The sequence below is a fragment of the Strigops habroptila genome, chromosome 6 (assembly GCF_004027225.2).
Source record: "Strigops habroptila isolate Jane chromosome 6, bStrHab1.2.pri, whole genome shotgun sequence".
Classification (NCBI taxonomy): Eukaryota; Metazoa; Chordata; class Aves; order Psittaciformes; family Psittacidae; genus Strigops; species Strigops habroptila.
Window position 1 is genome coordinate 69,068,318 of NC_044282.2, and position 27,118 is coordinate 69,095,435.

The 27,118-nt window shown below is 43.4% G+C and overlaps 1 protein-coding gene across 1 annotated transcript in view; it reads right to left on the reverse strand.

The window, feature by feature from the left end:
• ISM1 (isthmin 1) overlaps positions 1 to 26,267 on the reverse strand; it is a 37,940-nt gene extending 11,673 nt beyond the window's left edge. Inside the window, exons 1-2 of the mRNA XM_030490834.1 lie at positions 25,929 to 26,267; positions 3,829 to 4,065 (exon numbers count right to left, since the gene is read on the reverse strand). Of these exons, the coding sequence (XP_030346694.1) occupies positions 3,829 to 4,065; positions 25,929 to 26,060 (369 nt within the window). The 5' untranslated portion in view covers positions 26,061 to 26,267. The remainder of the gene's footprint in view (positions 1 to 3,828; positions 4,066 to 25,928) is intronic.
• Between the last annotated feature and the right edge of the window lie 851 nt (positions 26,268 to 27,118).

Consider the following 27,118-nt stretch of genomic DNA (forward strand, 5'->3'; position numbering starts at 1 on the left):
AGGACAGAAGGGAGAGAAGAGGCTGCTGCTTCATGTGAGCTCTTATTCCCCTATCCCAGACTGAAATCTTGAAAATTCAGTATTTACTGAATTTTTCCCAATACTTAAAATAGACTTAACATTAGCCCATGACTACACATACATGATACATATACATGATACACATACATGATACACAAACATGTGTCTTGTTTGATCAGTTTCTACGCTGGGGGTTGTTTATAAAAAGGAAAAAAGAAATCAGATCTAGAACTAGGGTAGTTAAAAATAGGCATTTAAAGCAGCTCTGGAAAAGCTTTCATGCTGTGTAACTACTCCAACAAAAACATGCTCTCTCAAAAATAAAAAAATAGATCTGGTTTAGTACTTCTATCTTGGAGACTGTTTAAAAAACTTCATTTTCTCTGATTTTTTCTTCCAGTGATTATCAAAACTGTAAAGATTATTTATTTTTTTTCTCAAGCTTCCAAAAATGTCTGTGGTAACATGGTCCTTGTATAAATCTACAGTCATCTCCAGAAGTATTCAAACCTAAAATGAAGTCACTTCTTTTATGGTTGTGTGAGCTACAGATAATGATGTTCCTCTAAAAATGGTTAAAAACAATTGGCATACGTACATTAAAACAACAGATTTGCAGTCACCTTCTAATGAAACAAATGTATCAAGCACAGATGTCTTGAGACACCAACATCCAAGTTTCTCCTGGCCGAAACTATACAGAAGATAAATACTGTCCCCGCCTGTTGGAGTGCACAAAAAGTTCCGTGTACTTCATCCTGTTTACTGGGACAATGTTTCTGAATTCCCTTTAATGGCATAAACATTGCCCTAAGCAACCGAAAGACCGTGTTTCAGGAAGAACTACATTTGCAATATTGTGCAAGCACTGGATTCTGTGACATTTCTATTCTCTGTTTCCTTGATGCAAATTTTCCATGCAGAACTTGCCATTCTCTAAAGGTGGATATGTGCAAGTCAGCAATGAGTTAACTGTAACAGCAGAACAGAAATCAGTTCATTGTAAGATATTGAAATAGTAGATTTAGGTTTATACCACCCAACAACTTCAGTTAAAATGGTATCAGTAGTGACACCAATTCAATTCTGGTTGTGTCATGATGGTTCACTCAGAACAGTTTGCTGCACTTGATGAAAAGTGAAGGACCCTCAAAAATCTCCTGGCAGCAAAGAAGACAATGATGAGGAAAGCCCATCAGAAATGGAAAATAAGCAGGTTCCTATACACTTCCCATGTGATTTCACTCTGTTACTCAGGAGTAAGAACAATTCTGTCTTACTCTGAATAATATCCCTGCCCAATTACAAGGCCTGCATAGGCATCCCTCGGCTAGTTCATCAAATGAGTGCAAACCTACACAAAAGGGATTTTCCACTCGTGAAAGGAAATGCAAATAAAATGTGTTTTGTAATCACCTTCTCATAAAGAGAACTCATAGAAATATCTTTTCAACCTGCTTTTCAAGCTGAGGTTCATGCCTGTTTATTAGGTTTTTTAAATTTCCAGGTATAATTTCCCTTAAAAAATGTTATTTTTGGTCTATGCAGGTTTGTACTAGTAGAAAGAAAAAGAAGTTGTGGGTCTTTGAGAAGTAAATGTGGCCACGGTGCTAGATTAACACTGGCTTTTCTCTCCTTTCCAATCTCACAGTCCTAAGAGGACTCATATGAACACCCCCAGAATTGTAATTTACAGAGCCTGAAGTCATTGTGCAAAAGGCAAAATGAGCATCGATTCTGCTCTCACCTGCCAAACAGCTGATGAGAAATGTGCAAGTCAACAGGTGGCATTATTTCCATTCAGGTCAGAGTGATACTGTTTAAAGAGCAAGAATTCACTATAATCCTGGGTTTCCCAACAGAGTAAGTCACCTTTTAGGCAAAGAAATAAACTTCTACTGGCTCCGTAATGAATTAAAGGGAGTTGTATCTCCATGAGGCCTGACCTGTTGCAGGACTGTCAACCAGGAACTTAAAGCAGCTGTGTGTATCCCTGTTAATGCACCTATGTAAGGAGAGTAAATACAATGCAGAACTTAGGGAGCCTGTTTCAGAACAAGCTGATCTTTGTGCACAAGAGCTCTGGGATTAATGTTGCCCAAGGTTTTCCAGTTTACAGGACTATGCTTCCCAGTTCTCAGAGTCCAGCAACTCTGCTGACACGTTTCCAAGATCAGGTGGTGGAAAAAGAGGTCGTAGCAGAAGCACTTCCTATAAAGACAATCTAGAGAAATGTTTCCATTTATCTATTGCCTGGGTCTAAACATTGAACGCTGTTACCAATCAGAGAAGGTTGTTGTTTCCCCTTGTCTTCCTCTGTAGTTTACATACTGTTCAAACAATGATGTTACGCTATTTACCTCATGCCACAATCTGGGGCCCTTATACTTCCCTGCCTTCCTTTCCTAAGGCTTTCTGGAAGGCTTCTCCTAGTGTGAAGGATGTGTACAGTCACCACATGTTCAGCACGTTTACTACCTTGGCCCATCAAATATTGGCCCTGCCGTTGATCCAAATCTGTTCAACTTTTTAACATTGCAAGCCATCTATGATGTAATGGAGTGTCATTGGAGACAGCTGCTTCTAGCCCGATTGTAGAATCACATAATGGTTTGAGTTGGAAGAGACATTAAAGCTCATCCACTTCCAAACCCCTACCATGGGCAGGGACACCTTCCACTAGACCAGGTTCCTCCAAGCCCCGTCCAATCTGTCCTCGAACACTGCCAGGGATGTGGCAGCCACAGCTTCTCTGAGCGCTCTGTGCCAGTGCCTCAGCACCCTCACAGGGAAGAATTTCTTCCTAATGTCTAATCTAAATCTCCTCTCTGTCAGTTTAAAGCCATTCCCCTTTGTCGTGTCATGACAGGCCTTTGTAAAATGTCCCTCTCCAGATTTCTTGTCAGCCTCTTTAGGTATTGGAAGACTGTTATAAGGTTTCCCCTGAGCCTTCTCTTTTGCAGCTGAATAATCCCAACTCTCTCAGCCTGTCTCCACAGGAGAGGTGCTCCAGCCCTCTGATCATGTTGCTCTCTCACCAACAGATTTATTATATCTTTATGTACATACTTCTTAGACATATCAAAAGGATGGTAATTTTGTGGGCTGGGGGACTATATGAAGCCAGGAATTAATTTAACCAGAAAACCAGTTCTGTTAGTGTATTGTTTTTATAACTACTTCTTAGGCAGAACAACATTTCACGTTATTGTTTTGGTTAAAAAAGACTGCTTAGTAATGCCAATTTTGCTTTAAGGCTCTGAATTAAAAACAAATCACTCATTTTTTCCTCTTTCTAATCCTTGAAGTTTAAAGATGCAAGTGGCTTGTAAGGGGCCATTCCAAACCCAAGAACAGTTTGAGGAATAACAAAGTTTCTTGCAGTCAACTTTTTTTTTTAACTCCAGGCAGCTGCCGCAGAGATTAACTTTAAGTCTTGGTTCCATACCGAGGACCATGTTTTGAGCTGAGCCTTAAAGACTTGCTCTCTTATAACGTTTGGGGATGGTTGCATTTTATAATAGCATAGTATCATAAATAGGTCTGTATTGATACTCACACTTATGCAGTCAACACTATCCAAAGAGAAAATAAAAAAAAAAAAAAAGAAATCTATGCATTAAGACAAAAATTATATTATATATGTTTATATATTATATATATTATATTCATTCTCTCTTGGTGCTATTGGTAGAGGGACAGGGTGTTCTGACTGCATGTCATAGAAGTCAGGCTGAAAGTTGTCTTGGTTCAGTAAAATATTTTGTGCACCTCATAAAAACACCACACGTTAACATAAATTTGTACCTGAATGTTGGGATTCTGCCCATTGATATCTGCTTTTGACAGGTCGGGGAAGTTTGGGAGATCCAGGAGGAAAGATCTGGGTCCATCTCTTTGCAAGGACGTATGCCCGTTTTCCTGCCTGAAGCGCTGTTTGGGGAATGGCCGGTGGGCAGCCTGGAGATCAGGGTATTCTCTTCTGTCCTCGGGGTTCAGGGTGAAGCTGTCTTCAGGAGAATGGTCATCTGCAGTGAGTGTGTTCTGGGGAGAAAAGCAAGGCACTGTAACAACAACAGAGAGCTTGCAGTCCTGCCGTCCTGCAGTGCCCCATCTCCAGCTTCCTGCCAACAATGCCTGCAGCACACAGTCCCACGTCTCATTACCAAGACACACAACTTATGACCAGTGTTTTCTAGGGTGCATCTGACTCTCACTGAAACCTCTGACCCACCTGACACAAGATGAATCAGTCAGATTTGGGTGCTTAGCTCTTTCAGGTTCCTCTAACACTCCAGCCTTGCGGTGAGCATCTACACATCGACACAAGCATCTAACTTAGAGCAAATCTGGAAACAAATCTGGAAACAAATCTGGAAACAAATCTGGAAACATTAAGCAACCCCTGGGAAATCAACCAATATCGCATTAAATGTGTCCCTAAAATAGTGAAAGGTATCTTTATTATAAATGGTTTTAGTTTGCTTTGTTCCAAAGTGGAGCAAAAACACTGACTAAATGCATGTTGAAATTTCTGGTATTAAAAGAACCTACCACTAAACTGGCAACCTCCCCTCCCCTCAGTCTGCAACAACTTCCCATCTCGTCGCCTGTGTTCCTCACCCAATTTCTCTGGTCTTGAACATCTGAACCTTCCTTCCTCTGGGATCTCATTTTCATGTTTGCCTAATGGTGGGATTGAATTTCACCAAGTTGTGGGTCAGCGGTTAATGCTTTTGTTATTGTTGAGCGTACTTTTGGGTTTTGTAGTATATTACAGCAGGCTGCCTTGGAACCAGTAGCACTGCTGCCACTGCCTTTGACCTCACCGAGGAGATACATTTAGTATCAAAACACTGGCTCCCTGGGTTAGGACTGGCCTGGGGACTCGGGGAGGAAACCAGTCCAATCTTCTTATGGCTACAAAAAATGCATGGGGCAGATTGAGCGCAGGTTTTGCATTTGACTCAGCTGAAAAATGTTAGGCTTGAGGTCTTAGTACGACTGCCTGGGGAGCTTTTCTTTTCAGTTCATAAAAAGACAGCAAGCATGGAGAGGGTAAATGTTAAAGACCTATCTTTTAAAACAAGCACAATTAAAGCGGAATGGCCACATGTGATTCTGGCTCTACTGAAGCATATTTTTGCCAGCATTTCTGGTTAAGCACAATCTCCATCCAGCTCCCCTAGCTCAAATTAAGCTAGCATACCTTTTGTTAAGCTCTCAGCTAGATAACAATGCCAATGCCTTTTCCTTTATTTCGCGTTTATTTGCTTAGAAGGTTCTAAATTGACCTTTGAAGAGATTTTACAATATAATCTGTGCATGTTACAGGAAAATACTCAGTGACTTAAATAAACCAAGATTTAAGAGTTAATCTGGGACTAAGTGAAACAGTCTCAAGCAAAAAACTAAGGTGGTTCTCCTCTGCCCTTCTTGCTGCACTGCATGTGTAAAGAGCAACAGCAGATTTAGCAGAATTAATGTTGTCTTGGTATTTTCATGATCAGAATGGTTATACTTAGATGTATAAAAGTCCCTTTTGGCACTTTCAATCTAGAGCACAGATGCAAAAAGTCCATTCTGAATTAGTGCAGTGCTAAAACTGTATGTGCTCCTGACGGTCTGTATTGCTTTATGGCTAAACCAAGAACGCTTCTCTGCTGAAGACCAGGTAGGACTTTCAGATGCTTGGATGGGCCACCCATTAACACACTCCTTATTCAATACAAAGTAGAAAGCAAATCACACAGCAGCAAGCTCTGGGAAACAAAACTGAAGATCACATACCTGACTTTAGGTTCCTTGCCCATATGTTAGAGCCTTAATTTAACAGTTATCAAACAGAATGTAACTGCAAACTTCTTGGTGCATGAGGATTAAATGGCTTCTCAGTTATGTCTGACTAACAACAAGGTGTGATTGTGCCATTATTAAATTACTTCAGATGGGAACCAGAAAAAATGTGGTACTTAACTAGTTTTTGCTGGGACATCATGCCCATAATATTACCTTTATTGAAAATAAAGTAAGATTTTATTAAAAAAGAATAAAATTCTCACATACAATTTCGTACTTGCCCTACCTGCTTGCCACTCCAGGAGCATCCTGATGTGCACATTAACATACCATACAGCTAGAGCTGGCCAAGGACTTTAGAGACCTCCATTTAATTCTCTGATAAGACTCGCTGTGTGATCTTGGCAGGTCATGGTCTGTCTGTGTCTTCGTGGGGATAACAGCACTTCCCTTCCTCACTGTGATGTTTGTGGGGAGCTCGGCAACTACAATTATAAGGGCTATATAAAAAGTTTTTAATAGTGTCAGACAGATGGAATATCAGATGGAGCTAGTTAGGATATTGTCATGGTGAAGTAATGACATCAGGCTGATCAGGCCCACTACCAAGCTGCTTGGGGCAGGGACTGTCATTAATTACAGACCGCGTTGGGGTTGTTTAAAAAGAAGAATTGGGGGGGTATATGATAACTGCCCTGTCCCAAAGGCTGCTGCAGTGAGGAAAGAGATGGAGCACTCTGCTTGCTCAAGGTGGACACGGTCAGAAGTCCCCAGTGCAATGATAGCTATGTATTTCCAGTGTCAGTGACAGCCAAGCTCAAAAGCAGACTTTGGCAGGGGGGGAACATGGAGTTTAAGTCTTCAAGAACAGGGTTGACTAATGTCTGGCAGCAATGACACAGGTTAAATAATAGTGTGTCTGCTGCCTAAAAGCAGTGCTACCTCTTGCAGTCCCTTTCATGCTAGGGCAAGCCCACGCTATGCCTCCTTGGGGCTTGTGTCTCATACTGCAACACAAGCAAACAGAAATGCTCCGTACACAGCACCATTTCACTTATCTTCTCATAGTACCATGAGTGAAAGTCCATTTGTAGCCAGTTACTAAAATGAACAGAATGCCTGGTTTTTAGGTAGGTAATTCTTGGTGTAGTGTCTAAGCTGATTTGCAGTATTATTGGAAATGTGTGTTTCTGGTAAAAAGGTAAAAGAGGCTGCTATCAATAAAAAGTGAGCTTGAACTGTATGTGAATAGGAGAATATGGGCTCATGCTGTTCTACTGCCTTAACTCAGGCAAAGGCTCCTCCAAGGCCAAATCAAGCAGGAAAAAGTGTCCTTCCTGCAATGCCAGCATCCTTTCTGAAGAAAATGGGGTTTGTGTTCCAAAGCTAAGAGATGAAATATATTCTTATCTTCTTATTTCTATGTTACTTCACATGTTTATACTTCACACCATTTATTTTTAGGTGTACGCAATTTGTATTCCCCATTGCTTTTGGGAAAGCAGCATTGCTTGCCTTCTTTTAAAACCTATGTCACTTCATTCTGAACTACTGACTCAGTTTCTTTGAAGTTATGACATTTTCAATTCAGGCACATTGGTTTTTCCCTCAAATGATGCATCTGCTTGAAATATTTTGAGATGTATCACTTTTTTTCCTTCAATTAGCAGTATTATTCACAATGTTAAAATTTTCCATTAAGATGATTTTTAGGGGTTATTCATGCTTGCTGTCAGCTACAGTTCTGCTGCCCCATGGGATCAGATATTTATAGAAATTCCTAATACAAAACCAGTTTAGGATTTCTGGGTGTTCCAAGCATGGGCAGTATATAAGGGCAGGAACACATTATTGATAGCTGTGTGACAAGGCAATGAAATAAACCCTACAGAGAGAGAATCTGCCATACAGATTATATTACAGAATAACACACTTTGTCACACTGAAAAAGAGAGGGGAATAGTGGAGCATATCCATGTCTTTGTGTCCATCTATAAACCATGAAAGAAGAGCAATCCATTTTGAGGATAACTCTAAATGCAGGTGATCCAGGTGGGACTTGCACGACGGCAGGGTTCAAGGCACCAAGAGACAATCCTGCATGCAGGAAGAATTTCCTACCTGACACTGCAGTTGAACTTTTCAATAATCAAATGGGTATTCCAACTCCCTCCATTGGCCTCCTGTTTTGTTTCTCCCTCTGTCCTGTTAGACACTAGCTGCAGGGAAGTATTACTAGGGAAAGTACCGTTTCCCTTCTCCATAGAGAAGTTAGAAATAGGAACTTGTAAAAATACCAAACTGGGGAAAAGGGAATTTCTCTGCATTTTTGGCATGTGAGGAATCCATCTCCCTCCTCTCTTCCTTATTTTAATCCCATTTCCAGTTCTGGAAAAACAACAAAGAATAAGTGAGGAATGACTGAAGCTACAAAAAATATTCTGGAACAGCTGCTCCTTCCCTGTCCTTCATATTTCTTACCTTCCTTCATTCCCTCCCCACTTGCCAAACTAAGGGCACATTTGCAAGCACCGCTAATTATGGGGTTGAAAGAATTTGGGAAAACTGATGCAACTTATATCCCTAACAGCTCCCAGACAGCAAGGGAATCTATTACTAAATCCCTGCTGCAGCTACATGGCTCTTTTATTTCTTGTATACTCCTTTGAAATATCTTGTAAAATGATCTTGACAAGAGGTCTTGAATTGAAAACCAACAGTCTGTCAGTGCACTTTCATGATGCACCTGTACAGCATCTTCAACCACCAGGAACAAGGAACGTTTATTTATTAGGAAACTTCACAGACGCTATAAAAGATTATATTGCTATCAGAGACAGAATGAGGCCTGGGGCCTTCACAGAAAACCCTTATAGCCATTAGGACTGGTTTCATTTCCCACCTGCCTAAACAGATTGTTTTGATTTTGAAGGCTGTCATGTGTTTCGAGGTTAGTGCTAAATGATCACTTTAAAATTAAGTGGTCTGGGGAGGCCGAGTAACACACTGGGATACTGCATGAGCCTTTCGCCTCTGCAGATCAGAGATCTGTAATGAACTTGGGTGATCTCATGCCTGGGGTTTATTTAGTTTTTTGACTATCATGAGTATAAGCAGCACAGGACCTAGCAAGAAGAGGTATGAGGACAGCATTAGATAAGCAGACAGTGAGGTTAACAGCTGAAATGCATTATCAGAGATACACGGAGAAAAACGTCGTCTATGATTAATGTCACACACAGTCCAGGCAGTCACAAGATCTTTGTTCTGGTCTTAGCCATGTCTTGGCTTTCTCATTTAACAGGCAAATATGAACACTCGGGTTCATATGTAATTGCTGTGTGGCTGGCTGAAAGCATGTGGTGGTACTGAGCCCCCCAGCTCGGGTTCACTCCAAAGAGTCACTGATGGTTTTTATTTCTGAAAGAAGTCAAACCAGAGGGTGTCACATCACCCACTCGCTACTGAGATGCTCTCATTTGTTCTTAACATGTGCTTGTCCCTTACGTTCACATATATCAGTGAAGTGAAAGGCCTCACTTATCTTTAGAAAGCTGCACAAATCCATTGTTTCAATATTTAATAGCATGTTTTAGATAATCACTGTTCGTAAATCATTTAAAACAGACTACGCCCGCCTGCATGTACACAACTGCTTTCACTAAGGGGCTCCAAAATTGAGCATCTGCTTTAAACATTGTATAAACAGAAGATGAATCACTGATTACAGCTGATGATTAAAAAAAAATAAAAAGTTCAGTTTATCTGGGTCTATTTTTCAATAATTCTCTATTTAGTCTAGCAAAATTAGTAAAATGACACTGTATTCAGTTCTTTCTAACTTGCAGTACATCTGCATGCATTACTAACTGGCCACGCAAAGACCAAACCCAGTCACCCCACAAGGTACTGATGTGGGACACATCAGCTTCAGGGGCTGCACAGCTCCTGAAGGGATTCTGTTTCTGTGGGTAACAGGATGGAGCCGCAAATACTGCTGCGATTAGGACAGCAGAAATTCAGAGCAGACATGTTGATCCGCAGCCACTGCTGGAGCAGAGGTCGTCTGCAGACACATTGTGCTGGGTGCCGGAGGCAGCACAGATAGGCTGTGTGGGATCACACAGCAGAGAGGTGTGTGGGATGCCCAAGGATACACCCAGACCACCGCAGCTGATTTTGTGCTGCATGCTGGAATGGCTCTCGGGAGCTGTGTACTGCAGAAGCAGAATCTCAAAGCATCTGGGCACATTTATCTCAGAATCACAGCTTTTGAACTTTAGGGTTTTTTACACTGAAAACTTTTAGCCCTCATAGCTACACAGGTAATCTTGAGAACTGAACACACAGCCGGGACTTATGTCACAACTGCAGAGACCCTAGAGAGGTAGTGTTGAGGCCTCCTTCACATCTAAGGTCTAGTAAGTCCCAGACCACCCTTTCGAGGCACACAGCCAACACTACGACAGGACCCTCCGCAGTGGAGGAAAAGGCTGTTGTCTTGTTGAACCATCTGAACTGATACATTCTGAGTGCCGGAGCAGCCTTACTGCCATTCCGCCCCTGCTGATCCCGTTTATTCACTTGCAGTCGCCAAGCTTTGGTCCATTCTTAGTTCAGTCTCCGGCTGGGAGCTGCTCTCACCGTGTTCCACACCATTAGTAAACAGTGGGTCCACATCTGAACTGCTCTGGCAGACAGCATTTTTTTCCTCAGAGCTTAAGGAGAAAACCAACCATATTATACTCGGATCTGGCAACCTTTTGCTACATGTTGTGGACACACATTTCACAGCACAGCTATTTTTCATGCTCTGTTGTTTGCTTGTATTTCATGTTTTCCTTCAGCTGGAAAACACAAACAGTATGGTTCAGCTTGGAGGTGAAGAACTGCCAGTTTGTATAAACATTTTGATAATAAAAAGGACTTGGTGGTGATTACAGCTCAATGTCTGCTGGAAAAAAAATGAGGCCCTTGAGCAAATTTTCTAACATAGTACACACTGGTGCTTTGTTCTTCGGCAGATACTCAGCCATCCAGGAGATGGCCAAGTACATAGAATTAAAATTGTGTAGGGCTTTGACAGATGTTCAGGGCCCAGTTTTGCTTGTAGTTAACAGATACTTCCAGTTGCCTAAGCTGGTGGTAAACATTTAGCTGTTCATCACGACTATGAAGATCTTCCCTGTAATCACTGCCTGGCTGGAGCTCTCCATACAGGATGTATTGATTTAGCGGCTGAACAGGCAAATGTACAAATCAAGAGTGGCCCAAATGTTCCACTCCAATAACCTGTGGTGAAAAAAGCAAATTCTTTGAAAGTTCCAATTCTTTTTAAGCTTTACTAAACACTTGCATAAAATCAGTAATATAATAAAGCTTCAAATAGAATCCATTTATGCCATGGCTAAATTGAACGAGTCTAATCTCACTCATCGTTTGAAATCTGCATAATAATTTGCACTTCAGGTTCCAACAGAATGGGAAAATCTGCCTTAAGCTGCAATCAATACCACAAAAGCAAAGGAAATCCAGAATATTAATACTTTTTGTACACAACTTTCTGGTCAGGCTTCGCAGGCCAGCACACACAAAGTCAGTGTAGATGAAAGAACAAACATACATCTGAAATTATTTTCATGGGGTTTAAACTAGGTCCTTTTGCAAGTTTATTCCACTAAATCACTATGGCTAGGATTTCACTAGGTGAACCAGCTTTAATAAACGAAATTTTCATCTCTCCCTAGCCAAAACAGTAACCTTACTTGAAACCTTTTCAATTTCCAAAGTTGCCTTCAGCTGTTAAGTTTCCAAGAAACAGCTATTCCGAGCCTCTGTGTCTCCCTCTCGTACGCCACTGAATATCCACCCTATGCTTTCAAAAGTGTCTAAGACTTTGGCTGTGTTAGCTGGCAGATGTTTTTAGAGACTAGAAAGTGTTTAGTCCCTACGGACTAAAAGTTACATGATGACTTCATCACCTAAGCAAAAGCTAATAACGGGAAAGCAAGAAAGCAGACAAGTGTTATATTCCAAAAACATGATGTTTCCTGTGCTTCTGGCAATATTACTTCTGTGCCTGAAAAAAGGCAAATCACTCAAGTCTTGATGCTCAAAACATACACACCATCGAATCACCGCGAGATAATTCACTTGACCCTCCCCTAGTTGCCTTCCCCACCAATACTCATTTTTCTTTTGATGGAAGTGAGAGGGTGAAGGCAGAGGAAAGGCAGTGGTTGTTTACATTCAATATCTATGCACCAGCTATACACCTCTGAACACTCTCTGGAAGGGGTTGTTACTACACCCAGGAGTTTACAGCAAAACAGCAGCAGAAACCTGAGCGGCTGCCTCAGGACCACGCACCTCTGCTGCTGCACTGAAGTATTCTTTCAAGCCCGAGTGTGCAGCTTTACCCTCTCCATATAGAAAACTTTGGAGACTGGTACATGAGCAACTGGAAGTCATTAGCATAAATGGCATCTGTAGGCGCAGTGCAGTAACTGTCTTATTTTTGTATCAAGACATCAGCAGTGGACATTATGCCCTCTCTCTACATCTCCGTGAACTGCCCTAATGACAGAACGAGAGAAAGCAACAAAGGGAAGCAGATACACAAGAGAAAGGCCTCCCTCCAGTGACATTATGGGGAAGAAGAGCAAGTAGATACGCAGTACTCTGTGACAAGACAATGTGAAGACACTACTCTGCTTAAAGAGGGGAGAGAGAAAGGATTTGTCCTGGAGAGAAGGGTGGGCTTTTTGTATTATGAATCCAATGCATGTATATATAAATTTTCTTAGAACAGTGAGGGAGGGGGGCTATTTCCTAGAGCTGATTAAAGAAGCATGACTCGATTTTCAATTTCAAACGACTCGGGGGGCATTCCAGTCGACTGCAGACAGGAAATGAATACCATACATGCACTGAACAAGGCAGATGCTTTTGAATCTGACACTTACGTGAAAAGAAAATATCTTCATTTCTGTCTCCCCTCCGCCCCACCATCACTAGTTAGTTCTGAGCTATTTTTAGGATAAATGGTTTTATTTTTCAAACTTGTTGCAATCTTAGCATGTGCCTGAAGCCACCCAGACGCCACTGACAATAAACTGTATGGAGGAGGCCAAATGCAATATTAGATTAGTCCCAGCAGCCAGACGCAGCAGCAAGGTAGAAGAAGAAAGATAAGCAGTTCAGGTTTGAGATATCCTAACCTCCTCTGCTGAGGAACAGAGATGCGACCCTAGCTGATACATCAGATCCCAGGGAGGGAGAGCTACTTCTGTGCAAAGACAGATTCCACACCGCAGGCACACTGCAGAGCAGGTTGGAAGAGAATTTCCTGGTATGCTGTGGCACAGAACTCACTTCCACCTACTTAACTGTGCTAAAGAGATAATATACATATTTTCTTCTCATACAGCTCTTACAAGTAAACTGCAATAATTCTCATGGGAGTATTACAGGGTTTACAACCTGATTGCTATGTAATTGTGGCTTCTTTTATCAAATTCAACAGTGTGTATTGGGGAATTGGCATATACGGCTCTTTTCCCCCACCTAGTCCATATATATATGAACACAGGATTTCAGTTGCAAACTCCTCTTGTATTTTATTGTGGGAAGACTTAAATGGGATAAAGAAAAAAATATTGAGAGGTGGTATAATCTGGCCCTTACTCTAATGTTATGCAAATACTTCGTTCATTTTATTTTGATGTCAAAGAGTGCCACAGCTATATTCTTACGAACACAAAAAATTGATCCTCTTGGGAGAGAGACAGGAGAAGAAGAAAGAGGGATGGGTAGGTGAGAAAGGCAGCCCTGATCTACATTATTCAAAAAGCCATGAATGCTAGATCAAAGAAGAGCAAGAATCTAATTCACTGCCGCTGAAGGATTTCAGCAGCTTTTTCAGAGCTATTGATCCCTCAAGGGCAAACTCTTTTAACACTAGGTGATGCTTCTAGCCAGCCAGAACTCCCACCTTACACTGCCTAAGCCTCACGTAGTTTGCTTTCATCAGCTGGCATACTGGGGAAAGCAGAGAAGCTGAGACACTGCTGTATCTGGGCCTGATGAAGGAGACATAGAGCAGAGCGCAGAAATAGCATGTGTGCATTTTCTGCACCAGATGTTGCCTTTTTAATGGCCATCATGGTAGATGTTACATAAAAGAACAGATTCCTCACTGAAGAGCCGTGTGTTTGGTGGAGTGCTTTGTCCAAGGACAGAATGCAGTCACCCTGGGGAGAGCTCTGAGCAGGGTTTGTTTGCTCAGCACCGACTTACTGATAAATATAAAATCACCTCATGTTTTGTTGTGGGACGAAGGTAGGATAAGACACCTAAGGAGCTACTGCAGCTCAGCTGGCAAGCAGTGACTTGTTCATGAGTTTGGACTCATAGGTCTAATCTGAACACTGGAAGGCACAGGATCCAACCCTAAATCAAGCCCTGAACTGTCAAATGCACTACAGATCAGCGTCTTTCGCCTCCCCTTCCCTTTTTTGGGGTCTAGTAGAGAAGCTTCCAGGTGTTTGGCCTTGTCAGGACACTTCAGGGTCATGCCTTAAGCAAGGGCCACTGGAATTGGGTGCAATAAAGCAATTTCACCTGCTGCATTCCCAGATGGTTTCCTAAGAGCTGCCTTTGGGCTTCTGATACAGATCCATCTGCAGTGGGCTTATTGCTGCTTCCATCATCGTGTCCCTGGGAACACTCCATTCACCCTGCCCTCCACGTCTGCTATGTTACACACACAGCTACGACAGTGAATTACAGATTATTCAGCTCTTTCTAAGCTCCGTTCACAATTCAAAGTCCATCTATTCCCACCAGCACTTAGAGCAACTTGGTACCTTAGACATTTTCATGAAATAGATGACCCTTTTCCTCTGCAGGTTTTGATCTAGAGCTAGCACTGCTACCATTTAAATGCATATCAAAAGCTCCAGGACTCTACCAGGCTAAATAGTTCATTTGAAACCTTTGGTGCTATTGTTCCAGTACGCCTGAAGACACAGGCATAGTGTGGCTGCCCTAGGTTCCCTTTTGATATATATTTTCACAAATGTTAGACATATACATATCAACACCTCTATTCTTTCCTAATAAAAGCTTGGACTCTAAAGCACAAGATGAGGAATAGATACTCTATTGGCCAGCTGCAGCAAGCCTTTCATAAATAACATGACAATCAACCCCTGTAAAGGAAAATAATACTCCAGAAGCTCTGTCATGACATACATCTGTTTTGCTATTGTAAGAAGGAGTAACAAGATAGAAAAAGTTAGATGCTGAATGCCTAAACAAACCCTGAGCTAAGAAGAGATGGTAGTAGTAATGATGGATGAATTGTAAACCACCTGCAAATGTTAAGATTGCTGCACTCTTCTGCAGACCATTAAGTCTATACTGCAAACCTCCAATAGACAGGGACTGTGCTCTATAAAAATCATGATGAATGCAGGCTTGTTTTTATATTATGGAGGTCCTAATCCTCCTCCTCCTCTGCCTTTGCTCTATTGTTACAACATCAAAGACCAACTGCTGGCCGAGATACAGTCAATATGAAAAGGGCGACCAGCAAATTTACTGCTTGACTTCATTCCCTTTAAATGGAATAGGCACCATGGCCCTTTTTCAAAGTCCAATCACAGACATATATCTTTTTTATTGGACATCATGTACAATAAAGTGAGGCTGTAACTTGGAAAAAAAAAATAGAACACCTTAAAAAAATCCCATGAGGTGAACATTCCTTTATAAAAATATCACTGTGGTTACGTGTTTTGAAAAACTCTGGGCACTGTGCAGGGCAAAAGGCATGGGCTGGCTAGGTTATAGTTTAGCTAAGATGCATACCCATGCCTAATATCTAGTGGGTTTCAAAAAAACCCCAACAAACAACCAAATAATAAGAAGCGATATATCTAAAACGGAATGCCAGTGGCATTCAAATAAACTGAAATGGCAGCATTCATGTCACAAGAATCATTAACTGCTTTGTTATAGCCTGCTCTGTGCAGTGAACCTTTACAGACTTCTTCAGTCCAGAGAACCTTAAAATCAGCTGCACAAAATGCCAATATATAAACTGCACCTTAAACAACTCCTGGCTGATTACAGAGGTAATTTCAAGAGATACTTTCAAATGAGAGTTGTATCTGTAGCCACTACAGTCAGGGACAGTTTTATTACTGTTGTGTTGCTAAATAGAGGCTAAATAATTTCTTGCTATGAAACTAAGCAGTGTATAAGCAACTTGTACGATGTAGGAGGTGACTATATCGGGATGCTACAGAATCCATGCTAGTTAGCTCTGGTTTTTGTTTGTTTCTCTGAGTAACTTGTGCAAACAGACATTAGTAAACATCTGATTATTAATGTTATATATCAAGTCCATACCAATTTTAAAATCCTGCATTGATATAGTGGCAGATAAACCCAAGCAATTTAATGTTTTATTACACCTTAATATAGAATCTTAAAGCACAAAGATTTTATAGTAATCTTTGGCAGGTAGTTCCAGTGGAGTAATTGTGGTTTCCCCCTGGCAAAATCTGCTGCTGCTGGGATACTTCTAAAGCAAGATACCAAAGTTATGTGACTAGCTTTTGAAGCACTAGCTTCCAAAAACAGCCATTGTATCTCTAGGTCCTCTTCATTGCTCTTTCCATTACATTAGGCTCTGTTGTCAGTCACCTCTTCTTTCCATTGCACCCTATAGCACAGTTCTTCTGGTGGAAGGACCTCACCTCCTGCTCAGCCTTTCCTGGACGCATACAAGAAAAAGTGTTTCAATGACAGTGTTCAATTGTTCAGTACCTGAATGCCCAACTCATAGAATAGAATAGTTACGGTTGGAAAGGACCTTAAGATCATCTAGTTCCAACGCCCCTGGCATGGGCAGGGATGTCTCATGCCCAAGGCTCTGTTCAACCTGGCCTGGAACACTGCCAGGGATGGAGCATTCACCACTTTTTTGGGCAACCTGTTCCAGTGCCTCACCACCTTCACTGTAAAGTACTTCTTCTTTATTTAATGGGAATGCAAAGGCAAGACGCCTGAAGGAAGCTTTCTGGAAGTTAAACTTGACCCATGGAACACTGACTCAGTAACTGTTCCTTAGAAAGGGAGGAATCCACTTTTTTAGAGCAGCCCTGTAAACAGTGGCAGAAAAAGATGGAGCACATTATTTGGGTGGTGTTTATAGACACTTACACTGCACTCATAATGATATCGTCACAAGGGCTGATCTCAACAGCCACGCAGGCAAAGAAGACATTTTAGTCTTCCCAAGGAAGAAGAGTTACTGTGGAACAAAACAGTCCAGAATCTTTCAGTGCATATGAAACTAACAATGAAACATAATGGATAGAAATGAATCTTCAAAAAGCCACATGCCAAAGCCCAGCTTGTCTTCATGGATGGCAGTTCAAATTATGTGTGTTACGTGCATACCAGTTCTGTAGAAAAACTGAGCTGTGAAAGATTCAAATCCAAGAGGAACTTCGGCGGGGTCTGCAGCTGACACAAGTCATTGGCTCGTCTTGCTTTGTGAAAGTCAGTGGAGCAAGGTCAATTTAAACATACTGAGAATGCAGGTCTAGCACAGAGGTTTAAAAGCCAAGGTATGTTTGAACTTCTGCCTTTCAGCATGGACTGACTCCACCAAGAGTGGCGAGAGAAAGTTTCATCTCTCATTTTCTTTATCTCTCTCATCTTTATGAGCACCTCTGTAACATTAAAAGCACCCAAACAGCATTATCCTATAAGCGCTTAAAGGTGAACAACTCCAGGCCTGCTCTCATCCTGCTGACTGCCAAAAGAGAGGCATAAAAAAATATGACCCACTGCTATGAGTTCTCCAAGCACTGAAAAACAAGGGCAAAAGGATAAAGGAACTGCTTACCAGTACCGCCCACAGCAGCTCCTCTGACCACGCATTTTATTGCCACACAACTGACCGCTGTGGCGAGCCATCACTTATTACAATAATAAGTTACATTTTACTTTGTTTTCTTTCTTTTTCTGGTATTTCGAATCGAAAGTGCATGGAAACACCAACACTGGAAACATTCTGCTCTTACTGATGTATCAATGAGCTCACTACTCTACTTCTTGGAAGTGTTATTTATCTTTGTGCTTTGGACTGTGAATTTAGCCTGGCATTTTCTGTCTTCAAAACTTGTAAAATTGGTATCCTAGAGGCACAATGGTATTAAAGTGCAACAGTAACCACTACATCATTTAACACTGCCTTTTGCAATTTACCAAAGCACTTTGTATGTTTCTGCTCTAAGTTACACTTCATTATTCATTTGTGACAGTGCTTACAGCTTCCATTCAGGCCTGGAGACCCATTACGCTACACATTATATGCAAGCAATGCCACAACAACAGAATCTCAACCTCAAAGTGCTTGGGTTGAGATTGAAAAAATAAAAAATAAAGTGTCAGTGGCCTAGCTCTGCTACCACTGCAAAATAATGCTTTAAAAAGTCATCTTTTACGGAGAATGTTATTCAGCCAGTTCAGAGAGCTTTTAACTAGTCTTAAAGCAGACAGAAAGATAAGAGTCATAACAAAAAGGCCAAACAAGCATTAAACAATATCATGAACAGAACAACTGAGTATCACCACATCTGTTTGCAAGGAAGAATGGCAAAACATAGAAGAGCATAAAGCAACCAACTCTGACAGTTAAACCTGCCAAAGTTGCTAAATCTTGTCTATCACTACACTTTCAGGATATAAGCACAAAGAAAAACTACACTGCTTCAGTTTTTTAGTTTATGTTTGCGTAAGGAAACATCTACACTGTCTGCATAGGTATTTGAAGTATGAGTGTGTTTCAAGATTTTAAAATCATAGAACGGTTTGGGTTGGAAAGGACCTTAAAGATCATCTAATTCCAACCCCTGCTATGGGCAGGGACACCTCACACTGGACCAGGTTGCTCAAGGCCCCATCCAACCCGGCCTTGAACATTGCCAGGGATGGAGCATTCACAACTTCCTTGGGCAACCTGTGCCAGTGTCTCACCACTCTCACAGTAAAGAACTTCTTCCTTATATCCAACCTAGATCTCCCCTGTTTAAGTTTGAACCCATTGTCCCTTGTCCTATTGCTACAGTCCCTGATGAAGAGTCCTTCTCTAGCATCCTTGTAGGCCCCCTTCAGATACCGGAATGCTGCTGTGACAACTCAGAAGAATGTAAGCACAGGAAAAAGCAAAATAAATTCTTACCATTACTTGTATTCTGTGCACTTTTACATAGCAAAGGAGAAAAAAAAAGAAGAAATTCCTAAGCATGAATATTTACAAATCTGTGCATCTTAAAAAACAAAGAGACTTTCAAACTCATCTTGCCTCCCCACTGGAATACATGCGGAAAACCGATAACTGGGTTTTCAGAAGTTATCTCTATCTCTGTCACATATTATTTTAGAAAGCTTTTGAAGCATGACTAGCACATATACGTATCAGGTTGGCAGGCAAAGACAGCATAGTCTGCATCATTATCAACTGACTATCTATCTTCTGCACTTCACTTTCTGTAAAGTTTTTGGATGCCACAACACAACACAGCCAGAGTTTTCAGCTAATCAATAATTCTTTCCTTGTTCCTGGTTTTACTTGAAGACATTTTCCACCATTTTGGAACACTAAAACATTGATTATTAATTTGCAGATGTATGAGATGATACAAGCAAAGACAAAAGAACAACTGCTGAATTCAAAACATGGCTCCCAATTTACATTTAATGTAACCTGGATTGGTTAAACAGATGCCTCCCCAGCAGAATTCCACATCAGAGCAAGGTGTCAAGAAGCTTAATACGCTGAAGCTTTATTAAGGCTTGGTTACCTATCAGCAGGTCATAACATACATGTTAAAATCACAAGGAAGTACACAGTGACCAGTTCCAGACAGTAAAATGATGATGAAACTGTTGGGGTCATAAAGACCAACAGCAAAGCTTCAGTTTTAGGCCTCCTATTTTCTTGACAGCTGACATTAAGAAAGGACAGAGCAGGGCAATGTGACCGACCTGAAGGGCTGGCCACCAAAGCTGGAGGACAGAAAGAGAGATTTTTGTGCCAGTCAGCTAACAGTGAGGGGTCAGTGGCAGTGTGGTTGTGCTGTTGCTATACTGATGTTATAGCTGTGATGTTATGGCCGTGACGGATCAACTGTGTTCTTCCTGTGTAGAAGAAATTTCTCTACATGATCAACAAAGACTACAAAATAAAAGCTACTCCAGAGCTAATGATGATTGTCCAAGTTAGATGAACCAACCTGAAAAGCACCAATCCAGCTCCTTCCAGGACCTGTTTACCCATGCTTTTTCTCTCTACTCTCATTGTCAGCAGGGGTGACGTTACAGCTCCAGCCCGTTTCAGGAACCAGCCTCAAACATACCGCTCCTTTCGCTACCATGAGCCGGCCACCTAACTGCCGTAGGGCTCAAAACCCCATGTTAGCAGGCTTCCCTTTAACCATCCTCCCCCCCAACACAGCTCCAGAGCACAGGTAAGGATAAACTGAGAGGACAGAAAGGCAGAAGCTGGAATGTCTCTGGGACCTCTGCCCTATAGTGGTCACTATGGTTTGTGGCTGGCTCCAGGCCCATGGGAAGGGACATAAAGACACCACGATGGCACAGAATGAATTTAGAACTACATACACTCTGTTTTTCTCATACAAATACCCTAGTAGTATAAAGACCTGGAAAATGATCCTAAATCTTGTTCAAAACAGTATAAAGAACTCCAATAGACTCTTCAGTACAAAGCACTAGGAAAAAAACTGCTCCGAGCTCTAGTTACAGAGACAAGATTGAGAGGCACCCTCTGATTTAATGCCAGGTATTTATCAGTGGCACCCTGGCACCCTGTGATTTAATGCCGGGTATTTATAAATGATGATCCGAGAGGAGCAGCCCAGTAATTGCTAGCTGTTGAGCTGAAGTTCAGCAAAATATGCCTCATTCAAACACCTTGGTCAACTCTAACGCAGGAAGTTACACTTGTACCTGCCTAACATGGCTCATTGAAGCCATTACTGAACACAATATTTCTGGATCCCTGTTCTAAATTATTGCAGTAGTCCGAGATACTAAAAAGCTTGATGCACCTTACCCTGAAGGTGTGGTAGCTCTTTTCCACCAGGGATGCTTTAGTTTGCCTGGAAATGAATTGAAGTGATAGGTGTGAGGAGAAGCTTAACGCTTTATGGGGTTTTCCTGGAGCCAGGAGTGGAAAGTGGAAGAATCTCTCCTGGGACCAATGGACAACAGCAAACGGTCCTCTGCTCAGAGCAGCAGTCCCAATCCTTCACCCTTGTTTCCCATTCTATCCTTTGCTTCCATACACACCGCAGCAGCAGCACACGTAAAGCTAATCACCCTTTCTTCCCCCTAGATCCTGCAACAAGCCACAGCCCACTAGCAAAACCACTAAAGAGCACACATAATTCTCTCCCTTGGGAGATGAGAGAATGAACTGCACATGGTCTAAGTAATTCGTAAAGCTCAGTGCATAACTGCAAGAACATGTGCTAATGGTAAGGGTGAGCTGTAGCTAAGAGCCTATACAGCAAAGCCTGCTGAGAACAGGCAGGTTTTACTATCACCGTCAAAAAGCATGAAGCAGCATCTTCTGTGGTGAGTAGCAATCTCACTGATTTTCAGAGAATCAGCTGCTTCATTCACAAGCCACCTGCTCTGAAAGTTATTTCTGTAATGTACAAACTGCTCTTAAGGCAGAGAAGGATTTAATGCTTGTATTAAATATATGGCGTACATCCACTTACTGGCATCTTATATAGGCTAAAAGGACAATCTGGGAAACATGAATGCAAAAGGCTGAATTGACAGTTTTTCAAAGGTGATTTAGACGATCAGTTCCTATTAGAACTAACCAAATGTAAAGCTCCAGAGCTCAAATAAGCTTGAAAAAACTCTGTCTAAAACTCTCCCAAAGTAAACAGCTTGAGACCTACTTAAACTGAGAAAGCCAGAAAACCGAAAACATGCCACTGTATCTGGCTGGAGAGCATTTTGCAATTTGCCTGAACCCAGTACAAGGGGCAGCAGGAACACACAAACCTTAAAAAGACTGAAACGTACCTCAAAGGTAACTGACAGCATAGTTAGATCTGGATCTTAGGAGAAAATGAAGAGCTCAGCCCTGTAAAGGACTTCTACATGGCTTGGAAAGCGACTCTCGTGCAACCATTCACAAGCGGTAGAATGTGTTTCTTCTGGTAGGGCCCAGAGAACATTTCTGACACGCTGTAATTGCTTGCATGCTGATTGAGGAGGGGGACAAGGGCAGGAGCAAGGAGATTAAAAGTAAGAAGCTGTTTACAGCATTGTGCTTCTTTCCAAATGACGTTCTCTTACACGGCTCCAGCTTTATGTACAACTACCGAGTTTCATGCTAATGTAATACTGCTGCAAGCACCGCAGTGGAGAATCTGACTTCATGTGCTATGGCATATATTGTTGGTGGCTCTGTTACTACATTTTACAAGGTCATTTTTCTTGGTGTGGGAACACTGTTTTTCTTGGTGTGCAAGGCCTGCTATGGAAAAATTAGAAGTGATGGGAATAAACTTCTTGATGACATATTTTCTGTCCGAAGGAAAGCACAGATCTTAGAGCATCGTAAACTACTACAAACGTCTTTCAAAATTTATGTTCAAGCCTTTCCTTCATTTTAGAACTATGTAAAAAGATAAAAACATACCCAAGCAGCATTTTCCCATCTCTTAATACAGCTTCACTTGCTTTTATTCAGAAGCAAAAGTTTGTACTGATTTATTTCATAAATATACTCCACAACGATTTCTGGATGCTAATTCAATTATACCTAATAGGTTTCTCACCAGAAAAATAAAAACAACCACAAAATCTTCCCCTTCCCCAATTCTTGCTGTTTTCTTTGGCGGAGATGGAAGGAGGAAATAAAATCTGATGGAGAAACAAAAGGCTGACTCCTTCTCACAACTCAAAACTGTGAGATATTTTACAACTCCAATCTAGATTTCCTATTTTGCGTTAGTTTATGCTACCACAACCCAGTTCTAACAGCAGCATGAAACTGCAGCAATGCAGAAGTCCAGTGCCTATTTCTGCAGCAGTGAATTGAGGAAGCCTGTCCCCATATCTCACCCATCCCAGTGAGGACCAGCAGAGTCCATCAGGATTTTCTCCTCACTGCTGCACCATTACAGCCAGTCACAGCAGCATGACACAGTCCCAGACTTCTGGGAACTCCGGAGGCTCACACAGCATGGGGAAAGGCACAAAAAGGAAAGAAGAAATAACTTGTTTCATTCTAGGATGGAAGTCTTTTCTGGTTTTCTTTCATCTATCAGCCTAATCAATTGCAGTGGTTAACGTAACTGAAAGGCTAAAAGAAATCAAAACCTATCCTCCAAAATCTTTCCTTCATTTGAAGGACCAAAGGATGGGAAAAAGAGAAGCTTCTCCTCCATTAGTGAATCAGACTTCAAATGCATACAAGTCTCTACTTTAGACTATTTAAATCTCCAACAATATTTTTAGATTGCTGATGATTCCTCCTGAACCTGCTAAGGCTCAAGGATGTGTAATTTTGGGGGGTTTGGGAATGTTTTTTGGGTTTTACCTCTTTTCTTTCCAAATTAAGACTAACACTTGAGTTTTTTTCAGACACACAGTACCAAATTCTGACCACTTCGTTCGTACAAACAGACCACCTAAGCTATAAAATACCACACCCTCTGTTTGCTAATAGCCAGTTTGTTTTTATACAAATCTGCCTTGTCAAAATACATCCATGAACAGTTGCTGCAAAGATTACTCTTTCCTGGATTTGCCACAATGTGTGCAACGCACTTCATCAAATGAAGTTTCATTCAATGAAACACTGACCTAATCACTTCTCACAACCTTTTCTCTCCATAGACTTACCAAGACAGAAAAAAACAATGTGTTAAGTGATAGCAACCTAAGAGATTTCTATTTGCTTATACCAACAAGTCCGGGTTTGTGCTGTTTTGCTTTCCACATGGATTCTTTACCTGGGAGTGCAGTGCACTAGGATTTTGCCTTTGACTTCAGCATGTGCCGTAATAATAGCCAAAGAAATGCCAAAATCTGAAGATCCCAGTGCAAACTTGCCATCTAGCTCTATACCGTGATGCTCTGAATGGAAGCATCTGCCTGTCAGAGTACAATTTTCTAATGCAGGTTACAGCATTTTCCAACTAGCAATAGAATCCATTAAAGCTATAAACCCTCAAAATTGATAGACATCCATTTGTTTAACTGATTGCTCTAATCAATATACTTTCCTCCCATAATGTCTTGTACAGACACACTCTTTTAAATACATAACTGCAGAATCAATTCAGTTGGGAAGTATATAAAAATTTCAGTTCTACAAATGGCCAAACATGATGAAAATAGGAACTGCTAAAGCTATCAGGATGCTTAAAGGCACAGAGGTTTATTAAGTTATCTGTAAAGAGAATAAAGGGACAGGGAAAAGTCTTGAAGTCAACAATTAACAGATTTTCATGGGGCCGCCAACTGCAATGATGATACTCGAGGATAATTATCTGAAGATGATTTTCCTCTTGCTTCACCCTAACCTTACAATAGTGCTCTAAAAAGAGCTCCTCGGGGAAATGGCATCACCCAGAGTTCCCACTTGCCCAGATGTTTCCCTCATTATGTTACAAGCCTGTCAAGAAAAGGCAAATTCAGGGTTATTCTAATGATAGCAAACACCTCATAAAAAACCTCTCCAAATTTACTTTTCCAAGGAACATCATTTTAAAAGGCATTTCAAGTGCCCATGAGGAAAGAAAGCATCATTTATAAAACACTATTACCAGAAATCTTGAAGATACTAAAAAAAAAAAACCCCATCCTGGGATGTCAAGCTGATGATAAAACTGCAGCTCAAAGAGACACAACATCGTGGGGCCTTACCCAAAGCACACAGCCGAACACTCCCAAGCAGAACTCTCACCAATTTCATAGAATCATGGAATAGTTTGGGTTGGAAGGGACTTTCAAAGGTCACCTAGTCCAAAGCCCTGCAATGAGCACAGACATCTTCAACAGGTTTTCTGAGTTCAGAGGACCCGATTCCAGTCTGTGACTGGGATGTTGAGTCCACAGATCTGGGTTCCATCCTACTGCCCGTGGTTTCACTTTGTGGACCACCAGCTCTGCTGGTACTCTGGTTCTTTCTGAGATGATAATGGGGTTTACATAAATTTATGGTGATAATAGTTATACATTTTCTGACAGTTCTTTGCATGATTTGTCTGTTAATTTTTCTGTAACACTTGGATACAGAGGAAAAAAAGTTGGTCAGGGCCCATGCAACTGACCAGAGATTCACAAGCTTTGCCTGGGAATTTTGATGATTCTGCAGCTTTTAACACTGTCTCAAACATTTTAAATGAATGACAACATGTGATACTGAATAAAAAAGAACCACCTGCAAAAACAAGTAAAATAACAAAAAAGTCCTTTACCTCTGCTGGACATAATCCATTGTTGGTTTCATGGGATCAGACTGTCTGCGTCACAAGCCCTGTCCTTCACAGCCACAAGCACCTACCACCCTACAGTTCATGGCTATTTCAGCACTGAATATCCGCTATCTCTTGAAACTTCCCAAGGAAAGCCATTCATTTTGTTCCCGTATTTCCCAACACCACACACCTATTTGGCCCCCTCTCGCCCTGGGGAATACCGCGTCCTCTCAAGGGAGGCTTGCTCTGACACAGCCCGGCCTGCCCTCATACACGCTCCCCAGGTGAGATGTCCATCATCCGCTGCGACCTGCCTGCGACACACCTGGGAGCCACCCTCACACCTCCAACACGGCATCAAAACGTGGCGCGGGAGCAGCGCTGCCTTTTCCCACCTCTGTCCCGGATAGAGTAACACCAGGGGGGATAAAGGCACCGAAGGGACACACAAGGTAAGCCCCCGGGCGGCGGAGGCCCTGGCAGGTGCCGGCTCCCTCAGCCCCGTCCTGCCCCGTCCAGCCCGGGGGGCGCGGCGCGGCTCTCGGCACTCACCTGCCGCTGGCTGTGGTTGCCGGCGCCCGGGGGCCCGTGGGGCTCGCCGCCGCCGCCGCGCAGCACGGTGATGTGCAGGGTGAGCAGGAGGAGCCCCAGCAGCAGCAGCAGCTCGGCCGCCAGCCGCACCATCCTCTTGAGCCGGGCGGCTTTAGGGCCCCGCGGCGGCGGCGGCCGTGGAGGAGGCGGAGGAGGAGGAGGAGCCGCGGCGGCCGCCGCCGCCGCCGGGGCCGCCGCTGCCGCCGCCGGAGCGGCCCCGGCCCCAGCCGCAGCCGCAGCCTCAGCCTCAGCCTCAGCCTCAGCCCCAGCGCCGGCCGCGGCAGCCGCAGGACGGGCGGCGGGGGCCGCGCCGCTCTCGGCGTCGGCGGGGCGGGCGGCGGGCGCGGGGCAGCGGCGGCAGCAGCAGCAGCAGCAGCAGCGGGGGCCGCCACACCACGGCGGAGCCACGTCGGGGCGGGACGCCGCGGCGGCGGCGAAAATCGCGGCGCTGCCCGGCTGCGGCGGGGGGCGGCAGGTAGCCGCGACGGGGCCGCGGGCCGGCGGCGTTTCTGCGGGCAGCCCTGCAACCCAGAGTCACCGTCGGAGGGAAGGAGCGGGCCGAGCCCCCGCCGCCTCGGGGAGCCGCGGGCCGACGGAGAGCAGCGGGGCTCGGCTGCCGGCGGGGAGACGCTGTGAGGACGGGGGGGAGCCGCCGGGAGCGTGTGTGCGAGTGAGAGGGAGGAGGGAGGGAGAGGCGGGGGGGGGGAGCTGGGGACGACTCTCACATGGCGGGGAAGCCGGGACGCTCCGAGGGGAGGAGAGAGCTTGGGGCTATCGCCTCCCTCCTCGCAAGGGGATGGGGGTGGCCCCTGGACCAGCTTCACCCCTCCGCCGTGTCCTCGCCCGCCCCGCGGCTCCCTCCTCCTCAGGGCGCCCGTCGAGGCGTCGTCCTGCCTTGCCTGCCCTGCCGGGCCCCGTCCCGTAGCCTCGCGTTGGGGGTGTGAGGGAGCGGGGCCGCACCGCGACCCCCGCCCGCTCCCAGCCCTCGACGGGGCGGCTGCGGCTCCCCCAGGGGAAGAGGGGCAGAGCGCTGATCCCCCCCGGCTCCCCTTCCTCCTCCTTCTCTCTACCCCCCGGCTCGGCCGTGGGAAATGGGTGGGGACGGAGGGCGAGGGGCTGCGAAAAGCTTCAGCTGCCTGCCGTCCCTCGGA